Genomic DNA, 10938 nt, shown 5'->3' on the forward strand with positions numbered 1-10938 from the left:
TGTGTCCCCCCACCCCACCCCTGTTTCCTCCCCTGGCCCTGCCACCCGGCCCTTTGACCTCTGACTCCTTCCCTATAGAACACCTCGCTATGCAGACGCCATCTTCACCAACAGCTACCGGAAGGTGCTGGGCCAGCTGTCTGCCCGCAAGCTACTGCAAGACATCATGAGCAGGCAGCAGGGGTAAGCAGAAAGTCTAGCGACTGTTTTTCCATGCTTCTAAGCATCAGAGTTGGGAGGGACTTTTGGTCCCTTCCCTGACACAGCATCTTCATTTCTGGATTTGCCATAGCAGAAAGACCCTCATGCGAAGCCCCAGCTTACCTCTAATTATGAATATGATAGTTGGACACCAACTATGTGCTTCTCCCCATGTTAGGCTCCAGCAGTAATAACACCAATAGTTACCATCTGATCGTGGTTCTGTGCTGGACACAGAGGCTCTGCCCTGGGACATTTACACACATTCAGGACAGTGCTGGGCTCACAAGGAGCCCTTGGTAGTATTAGCCATTGCTCTTGGTACAAAGCAGGTACTGTTTATTCCCATCTGACAGGGCAGTTAATAGCTTCAAAAGGACACACACCAGGGAGCTAGGATCCAAAGAGCCTACATCAAAGCCTGTACATTTTTATTTTGAAAAAGCTTGGCACATACAGAAAAGCTGCAACAATAATACAGTGGACTTCCACATCCACTTTCTCTATCTTCAGCAATTACTGATATTTTATCATATTTGCTTACACACGTGCACAAAAGCATGTACACTTTGTTATTACGTTGTTGAACCATTTGAGAGTAAACTGTGGTCATCACAACCGTTTGCCCTTAAATAGCTCTGCACAATGTTTCTGAACAGCTACAACAGAACATTCTCTGATATACTCATAGTGTAAGTATCACTTAGTGTATACATTCACATTTCACCAGTTTTCCCAAAATGTCCTTTATAGCGATTTTTAATTTTCCTGATCCAGGATCCAGTATGGATTGCATTTAATTGTCATGTCTCTTTAGCTTCTTTTAGTCTGGAACTGTTCTTCAGTCTATCATGACATTGACTTTTTTTTTAGTCAAGGTTAAATATTATTTATAGAACATCCCTACATCTCTCATATTGGATTTGTCTGATACTTCCTCATGATTAGATTCAGGTTATGCATTCATAACAGTGATATTGTTCCTTCTTGGTGCATTATATCAGGAGGCACATGATGTCGATTTGTCCCATTACTGGTGGTGGTAACTTTAATCACGTAGTTAACATGACGTCTGCCAGGTTTCTCCTCTGTAAAGTTAACATTGTCCCTTTATAATTAATAAGCAATCTTTGGGGAGGTAATTTGTAAATCTGTATTTCACAGCCTATACTCTTCACTACTAGATCAAGTGGCTTCCTAAGTGTTGCTGACTCTAATTCAGTTGGGTGGAAGAGTCCACACCAGACATTGGAATGGGTATAAGGACACACCTGTTCTGCTTACTTTGCCCTGGCCTTTCCCAGGCTTCTCCACACCCTACTCAAATAGCAGCCTCAACTGCTGCTCTTTTTCTAATCTAACAGAGAGAGAAACCAGGAGCAAGGAGCAAAGGTACGGCTTAGCCGTCAGGTGGACAGCGTGTGGGCAGGCCAGAAGCAGATGGCATTGGACAGCATTCTGGTGGCCCTGCTGCAGCAGCACAGGTAGGAATGTGTGTGCGTGTGCGTGTGTGTGTGCGTGTGTGTGTGTGTGTAGTCAGGGAACTCACAGGCTTCCTTCCCCATGGGTTGCCAGGAAAAAGAAAGAATCTCCTCCTCTCCAAAGGCACGGGGCTCTGCCAAGCAAACTGGGATGCTTGTGTTCCCCTGGGTATCAGGGTATCAGGGAAGGTCAGGGAGTGCTCTCAGCTTACAGAGGAGGGAAACTGAAGGAAAGAGGGGCAGCAGTTGGCCCCAAGTCAGGGACTGGCAGGCCATATCCAAGACCTGTTGGCTTCCCTTCTTCACACAGAGTTCCACTTCACAGACACGGTCCCCAGGGATGACACAATTGTTTGCGGAGAGATCCTGTTGTATTTTTGAGCCTGATTTTAACTGTGAGCACAAACATGTCCCAGCATGGCTCTGCCGGTCACTTCTGGATGAGCCTATTAAACAAATCCATTCCCAGCAGAGCTCTCCGTGTGCTCCCTCACCTTCTTCCCAGCCTAATTAGACACCAAGAGCCCAGAGATCTCACCAACCACAGTCCTGTGGAGACACGAGCAGCAGGCAGATGGGCAGGCTACAGGAGGGGCGAGAACCAGCTTGGGAAACACACACAGCAAGTTGCCTTCCTTGTTCCCCACTTTGTGAAGGGAGGAAGGGCTCCAATCACCTCAAAGGACCCTAAGACTAGAATTCGAAGAATAGTGTTTCCCCCAAGCAGCCCACGCTGGGATTAGGTCATCAATCACCTGCTTTAGGGCTCCCGCCAGGCTCCAGTGGGATAGGGTAGAGTGGCCCCAAGGAGGGCCAAGTCCTAAGAATTCTGGTTGTGTTCCTGCAGGTTAAAAGCCAGGGACAGTCGCAGAGCTCAAAGTCACAGAGCAGGCAGGAAGGGGCCTGGAGGCTGCTTCAGACATTGCTCTCCTTGGGGCACTTGGGTGGCTCAACTCCCTCCAGCTTAAGGGTTGCAAATCCCAGGACCTCCCGGTGGGCCTGAGGACACGGAACAGAAGAATGAATTCTTAGACCTCAGGGTAGAATGACTTGGAAGATGGCACATCTGTGCAACCACCATACTTTAAGACCATTTAATGGCCCTGTGAGGAAACCGAGATTCAGAATTATCTGTCCTCTCCCTGCAAAAGTCATCCCATGACTACTACACGCTAGGCTCTGGGCTGAGGGTACAGCAGTGAATAGGACAACAGTGGCCCCTGCTCTCGTGGAATTCACTGACGTGCTGAGGCAGACAGAAGTTAAGCAAGTACCCAAACAGTGGATTATTTAATCTGTGATAAATGGTAAGAGACATAAGGGGTGTGGTTGAACGTACGTGCCAGAAGGAAGAACCTGATCTAACCCTGTCTGGGGATTAGAGGTGGCTACTTCAAGAGGAAGTAACTGGCCCAGGATCTCCGTGGGAGCAGGCTAGCAGAGCTGGAGCTGAGACTGACGTTCGCGGTGCTGGAACCCAGGGGGATCCTTCCCTTCATCCCACATTGCCTCTTCCAGAACCCCAACGGCTAGTCTTGACATGGGAGCACCTGTCACCCTCCTTCCTGGTGTCTTGCCCAAACTCCTCCTTGCTCCGGTCTCCCTAGTTGAACTTTATCTTTCTTTCTGCAACAGGAATTCCCAAGGATGAAGATCCCACCAGTGTTTTATGCTACCTGCAGCCAAAACACAACTGCATCCAGTTAATCCTATTTAATTTCTGACCTACTTTTTCCTTCATAAATACAATAAAATTCCCCCATACTGTTCTGCATCTCAATTTCCTTTTATCTTCTGCCTAATTTCTTACGTGTTTTATACAGTTACATCTCCCAAAGAGGTATTACAAGGTATTCTACAGAAATAGCTAACATTTACCAAGTACGTGCAGTGCCAGCCGGGAAGCTTCATGCATTGAATCTCATATGCTCCTCACACAGCCTAAAGGGAGGTATCAATATCCTTATCTCACAGACAAAGCCCTGGGGCACAGAAAAGGTAACTCAACTGCCAAGGTCACTGCTGATGAGTGAGAGCACAGAAATTCAAACGCAGGCAGGCCAGTTCAGAACCAGGCTCTAAACCACATCCCTCCACTCTGGGCCAGTTATCCTTCATCCACTGGTGACTTGTTCATCCACGAGCAATATCATTTACTCACTCAACAAATATTTGTAGAGTACCCACTATGTGCCAGGCATGGTTCTAGGCACTGGGAATACAACTGTGAGCAAACAGGCAAAGTACCTGGTCTCCTAGACCTTATATTCTAATGAGGGGGAAGAATAATAAAAAGAAGTAAATAAAGAAATGTTAGATGGTGGCAGTTGCAGAGGAGAAACATTTAAGGGGTTGAAGAGTGTGGGAGGGCATTTCTGTATCTAGAATCCACACTTGTGCTGTGCTGTGGTCAGGGAAGGCCTCAATGAGGGGGTGACATTTTGAGTTAAGGGCTAAAGGAAGAGAGGAGGTTGGCTTTGTGCATATCTGGGTAAAGAACATTCCAAGCAGAGTGAAAACCCAACACCAAGGTCGTAAGGCAAGAGCATGGAAGGAGAAAGAACAAGGAGGTCAGTGTGGCTAGCCAGAATATCGTAGGGGTGTGGGTGGAAGGAGAAGAGGCTGAAAGAGAGTTGGTGGACAGCTTGTGGGGATCTTCAGAGGCCATGGTAAGGCCTTGGGATCTCACTCTTGGCGAAATGGGAGCTGTCACTGAATTTAAGCAGAAGAATTACATGATCTGACCTGAATTTAAAGTCACTCTGAGAGAGGGTCAAATTTTGGATACTTTCTTAGGGGAGTACTAATTTGCTGATGGATAGGGTGTGGGGATTGGAATGAAGTCAAGAATGACTCCAAAGTTTTTGGCCTGAGTCACTGGAAGGATGGAGTTGCCATTTAGGAGCTTTGGGAAGGAGAATTAGGAGCTGGGGGCAGAATTAGGTGTTTGGGTTTGGATCTGTTGAGTCTGAGATGCCTCTTGACAGTACAAGGGAGGATGTTAAATAGGCACCTGGATATACAAGTCTGGAGTCAGGAGGGAGGTCTGGGCAGCTGGTTTGGTTTGGCAGCCATTACCATTTATATGGTCTTGAAAGTTGGGATAGATCACCCAACTTGAAAGTAGGTTAGATCACCAAGGAAGAACAGAAAGCATAGAGAAGAGGTCCAAGGACTGACCCCAGGGCATCCCTACATCTAAAGTTTGGCAGAGAGATGAGGAGCTGGTGAAGGAGAATAAGAAAGAGCAGGCAGTGAGATAGCAAGAAAACTACAAGAGAGGAATTCTAGAAGCCAACTGAAGACAGTGTTTCAAGAAGGGAGTAACCTAGTGTACCAAATGCTGCTGCTGGGTCAAGGCAGTTGAGAATTGGCCAAGGTAGGGATAATGGAAGCCCTGATGACATTAGCAAGAACAAATTAGGTGCAGTGGTGGAGGCATAAGTCTGACTCGAGTGGATTCAAGAGCAAATAGTAGGGGAGGAATCAGAGCAGATAGTTACATGCCTGGCTGTCCAATATGGTAGCCATTAGCCATATGTGGCTACTGAACACTTGAAATGTGTCCAGTACAAGCTGAAATGGGCTGTAAGTGTAAAATAGACACCGATTTCAAAGACAGTATAAAAAACAGAATACAAAATACCACTATGTTTTTTTATACTGGTTATACATTAAATAATGTTTTAGATATACTGGGTTAAATAAGATATTAAAATTAATTTCACCTGTTTCTCTTTTACTTTTTTTCTAAATATCTTTCTTTAAAAAAAACAGAAAACAAAAACTGGGGCGCCTGGGTGGCTCAGTCAGTTGCGTGTCTGACTTCCGCTCAGGTCATGCTCTTGTGGTTCATGAGTTTGAGGCCCATACTGGGCTCTGTACACAGAGCCTGGAGCCTCCTTCGGATTCTGTGTCTCCTTCTCTCTACCCCTCCCCGACTTGCACGCTGTCTCTCTCTCTCAAAAATAAATAAACATTTTAAAATTTTTAAAAAAGAAAATTTATTCTTTAAAAATTTTTATGTATGTATGTATGTATTAATTTATTTAAGTAACATCTACACTCACTGTGGGTCTTGAACTCACAACCCTGATACTGGAGTCCCATGTTCCACTGAGTAAATGAACCAGATGCTCCTCTTTTTTTTTTTTTTTAATGTTTTTATGGTGGTTACTAGAAAATTTAAAAATCACATATGTGGCTTGCATTATATCTCTATGAAATAGTGCTGGAAGAGCTAGTTCTTTTGAGGTTTAAAAAAATTTTTTTAATGTTTACTCATTTTTAAAAGAGAGAGAGAGAGAGAGAGAGTAAGTCGGGGAGGGGCAGAGAGAGAGGGAGACACAGAATCCAAAGAAGGCTCCAGACTCTGAGCTGTCAGCACAGAGCCCGACACGGAGCCAAACCCACGAACCTTGAGATCATGACCTGAGCCAAAATCAGATGCTTAACTGACTGAGCCACCCAGGCTCCCTTGAGATTTTACTGTAAAGGGGAGCAAAGTACTGAAGCCACTGACCACAGGTACCTAGGTCAGTGGTTATTCAGCTTTTTCTATTCGTGAACCATTTCACCTGGGCCACATACCCCCACATATCACCTACCTTACACATGCCTCTTAGAGTCCATCAACTTTCCGGGGAGATAAATTTTTCTATATTTTGCTTTGAGCAATAGTTACACCAGTGTAGTTAGATATCAGTTGTACACTTAAAATTTGTGTATTTTGCTGTAAGTAAAAAACCAAAACCAAACCAAACCAAAACAAAACAAAAAAACCAACATGAAAAGTCCAGATGATGGGACATCTGTTTTGATTAAAAGTACAAGAAGAATCGCAGCATTTTGAAGTTGATGGGGACCCAGGGACCAGCAATCCCCCACTCCCAGCCATTCTGCAGTGGGGGACATCCAGCACTGACCTCGGGCCTGGCAGGCAGGTCTCCTGTCTCCCTGCACCAGAACTGTAAAGCCAGCTTGCTTCTTCACAGGGTTTAGACCACCTGCTCTCCCTGGGAGCCCCCATTGTCTCCTCCAAGAAAGAATGTCAGGCGTGGGAAAGGCTCTGCAGGGGACCACTGTGGCGGCTCTGCTGAGGAGCCCATACCAACAATGGGGGACAAAAGCCGCCTCCAGAGGAGAAGGCTGGCCATTGAGGGCTGGCAGTCTACTTCAACCAAGAGAGGCAGAACCTGCCAAGGAAGGAGAACAAAGGAGGAGGCTGCTGAATGGTGGGCTCACCATGGCCAGCCCGAGGCCCCTGCCTTCCCCCAGACCCACCTGCTCATCTCTTTCCTCCGCCCCAACAAAAACAAAAACTGAGGACTCTCCCAACTTCCAATTAGTTTTTCAAATGAAATAATGACCACTGGGACTCACTGCTACTTGTGGTTTTCAAGGCGAATACAATTATAAAGGAAAAGACCATGATGGCAACAATCCCGGTGCTTTATCACCATTAACTACAACACTAGTGGTGTCTTAAAAGACTTCAGCCCTCCCCCCAGAAGGGCGGGGAGCTTCCCATTCCCATATGGGTCCTACTTAAGACCCAGTGTTATTTTTTCCCTCCTAAAGAAATGCTCTAATCAATGGGGGACTTGTCGCTTTTAATAATAATCCCTTATGTTTGTATTAACTTAAAGTTCACAAAGAGGTTTCCCATCCATGACTTCATTTGCTCCCTCCCACGGCCCTCTGGAGAAAGGCGGGGTGGGGCGGCCTCACAGAGGTCAGGCGCCCCAGCCAGGTCCCACGGGCGCCAGGGGAGCAAAGCTGGGAACTGAGTGCTCATTCCACGCACCGCTCTTCTGTGGTTTCGTGGTTTCAGGTCCCTCAGGAAATGCGAGCTGGGGAACCGAGTGCATTAAACAATCAAAGAAACACGCGGACCTGGTACACACTGCTTACTGTGACCTACGAAGGACGCACAGGAAGTGCCAGTGATACTGACACCCACGCTGATCCGAGCCCATATTGAGTCAAGGCTAAGTGCCATCCCAGTGGGATGCGTTTTGGATGGGACCTCATTTAATCCTTAAAAAGCTCTCAGAGGGAGTATCCCCATTTTTACTGATGGGAAACTAAGGCCCTGAGGGATAGAGAGAGGCAAAGAGCTAATCAAGCAGGTCAGCAGGACTCTAAACCACCATGTTTAATACTCTTTAGTGAGAGCCAGGCTCAGCACGACTACAATGTCAAAGAAAAGCCAGAACTACATAGTAAAAATAGTAAGATTTCATTCAGGACTACTGCACTAGGGCAAAAGAGACCCTGGCACAGAACCGGGCTCAATTCAGAATACACCATCGGCAAGTGGGAATTTATAGCCGAGGAGCAGGATGGGGATCGGTGGATGGCTTCTGGCTAAATGGACCTAATAAGATCCCTGCTGAAGACAGGCCAGGGTGATCAGACATCACCTCTGACCTGGGGGGTTGGTAGAGGATGAAGGACCTAATCAGATATCGAGGTGGGGGGGTATGTTCTGGTTAGACTGACTTAGCAGAATTCCTGGTTAAACTAGATTTTACAAGAAATGCAGAGACGGGTCTAGGAGAAGTTTCGGGAGCCTAAGAGACTGAAATACAGAGAACAAACTGAGGATTCCTGGAGGGGTGTTGGGTGGGAGGTTGGGCTAATCGGGCGGTGGGCATTAAGGAGGGCACTTGTTGGGATGAGCACTGGGTGTTGTAGGTAAGCGGTGACTCATTAAATTCTATTCCTGAAATTATTATTACACTCTGTTCTATCCCAGCATAAAATTCAAGTTGCCTAAAACTTGCCATTGGTCCTAAAATAAAATCTGTAACCTTTACCGCAGCCTGTAAAAGCTGTACTTGTTCTGGGTTCCAAGGATACTCTCCTCTTTGCTAACTACACCCTAGTTACGCTGGCCTGTCTTCAGGTCGAATATGCCGTGCCAAGCTCTTGCCTCAGTGCCTTTGTGGATGTTGACCCTATGCCCAGAGTGTTCTCTCCTAGCTCTGCACAGGCTCCCTCTTATCTTTCAGGTGTCAAATTAGCCTTCCCAACCCCTCTAGGTGAAAGGTGCTTCCTTGAAAGCCCTTCAGACTGGCAGTCTGTCTCCCCTGTCCCCTCCAACTGTAAGTGGATCAAGGTCAGGGAACTGTCTGCCTTGCTCTCTGCTATGGCTCAACACAGCACAGAGCCTGGCACATAGCAAGTCTGCTGTGCTTTACTCCCCAGCTCCTCTCTGGGTCCACAGGCCAGCCCTCAATCAGCTTGGAAGCTGTCTTCTGACCTCCTTTCCTGCAGCCACTGTACTTCTGTCCTCGGGCTTTACTCTTCTCTACACCTCCGTCGGTCGCCTCGTTGGTCTGTCTTCCAGAACTGTACACATGTGGTTATAGGTGTGAAAGTCCCAGCAGGGTGGGCTCCCTCTGTGGTCATCCTCCCCCGCCCCTGAGCTGTTGCAGTGCCAGCCTGAGGAGGGACACAAGGAGCCACTCTAGAGTCCAATATTGCCTTTTCCCCATAGAGTGGGACGACAAACAAAAAGTTAACAGCAAGGAAGGCTTCCAAAGTCATAGTCTACAGGAGCCAGGCACGTGAAATTGGCAGGTGGAACAGCACAGGCACCGTGGGGAGCGGCACGGACACCTGTGGGGATGGAGCTCCGGCAAACGAGACAGCAGGCCCCACCGACAGGGAGTTGCTGTTGTTCGGCTCCAGCTGACTGTTGCCATGTGGCAATCAGGCCCAATGCCACGGGTTCAGATTTTCTTAAGAGAATCAAAAGCCCAGGGAGCCTGGGTAGCTCAGTCGGTTGAGGGTCGGACTCTTGATTTCAGCTCAGGTCATGATCCCAGGGTCATGGGATTGAATTCTCTGCTCCACCCCCACCCCTATCCCTCTTCCTCACTCACATGCTCTCTCTCTAAAAACAAAAATAAAAAATGAAAAATAAAAAAAGAGAATCCAGAACCCAAAACCTATATTTTTATTACTTTGTCAATGTGTTAAATGTTAGCAGCTTATTCCATTCTTGAGAAAACATTATGGATCAAATAAAACCTATCCAGGGAAGCCTGGGTGGCTCAGTCGGTAAAGCGTCCGGCCTCGGCTTAGGTCGTATCTCCCAGTTCATGAGATTGAGCCCCACATCGGGCTCTGTGCTGACAGCTCAAAGCCTGGAACCTGCTTCAGATTCTAAGTCTCTCTCTCTCTCTCTGCCCCTCCCCTGCTCATGCTGTCTGTCTCTATCTCAAAAATAAACATTTTTAAAAAATCTGTTTTTTTAAAAAAAACCTATTCATGGGCCACCTTTGGTTGCAGCCTCTGGGAAAGGTGAGGCCTTCTTTCCGTGTTGGAGGCCCCCCTAAATTGCCTCACATCACTGTCTCTCACTTGTAGAAGCCCATTCAGAAGTAGTCCAAAGTTTCAGAATCTCTTTTTCCCCCAGTCAAAAATCCCAATTTCCTCACTGTAGTGAAATCCAACTTGTATTGGAATACAATCTGATTTAAATCATTTCTGCCTCCCAATTCAATAAATACCGTTAGGATTACCTGCATTTCAAAAGCAATCTAAATGTAATTATGGTGTTTCAATTAATAGAATCAGAGGTAATGAGCAAAAGTACGTAACTACGGGCTAAGTGGGGAAGGTGCGAGCACTTCAGTTGCATGAAGCTCCTTCAGTCATATGACGTAAGCATGGTCATTACCTGTCTTCTACGGAAAAGGAGGCTTAGAGAACTTAAGCCACTGGCCCAATGTCCCTCACCCTAACAACTGGTGACAGCACCTCTGCTAACACTGAAGACTAAATATTTAACCATATTATTCAATATTTCTTTTCTGTGTGATATTATATAACCTCCAGGTAACGGTGGAGCGGGACACAACTTCAAAAGGGACGTCTCTGAGATAAGTGTCCCTCTGAGGGCCTAAGAATACTCATGTGGCCCGCCTCCTTTTAAGACAATTCCTCCCTTTCCCCACTGCATGCCGAGCCCATACTTTGATGGCAAGAGCAGAGGGGTCTTCAGATATCAACAGGGCTCCTTTGCATACAGACGGTGCCCACAACCGAGGAAGAAAACATGCTCACCTTTCCAGGCAATTCTCAGTCCTGGTAGGAACGAGGCAAAAAGGACTAATGTAAAAAAGGCCCGGAGAGATACCTTGGCCACCTGATCAAGGATACTTCCCACCCACGTCCTCACGTACGTGCCCCGCGGATCCCACCAGCCCAAGCGTACTAGAACAGACTCTCAATCAGGCCGCTG

At 47.0% G+C, this 10938-nt stretch overlaps 1 protein-coding gene across 1 annotated transcript in view; it reads left to right on the forward strand.

Moving 5' to 3' along the window:
* GHRH (growth hormone releasing hormone) overlaps positions 1-3401 on the forward strand; it is a 3821-nt gene extending 420 nt beyond the window's left edge. Inside the window, exons 2-4 of the mRNA XM_077778898.1 lie at positions 79-183; positions 1566-1685; positions 3318-3401. Coding sequence (XP_077635024.1) covers positions 79-183; positions 1566-1685; positions 3318-3333 — 241 coding nt within the window. The 3' untranslated portion in view covers positions 3334-3401. The remainder of the gene's footprint in view (positions 1-78; positions 184-1565; positions 1686-3317) is intronic.
* The last annotated feature ends 7537 nt before the right edge of the window (positions 3402-10938 follow it).

Source organism: Crocuta crocuta, unplaced genomic scaffold (assembly GCF_008692635.1).
Source record: "Crocuta crocuta isolate KB4526 unplaced genomic scaffold, BGI_CrCroc_1.0 scaffold248, whole genome shotgun sequence".
Taxonomy (NCBI): Eukaryota; Metazoa; Chordata; class Mammalia; order Carnivora; family Hyaenidae; genus Crocuta; species Crocuta crocuta.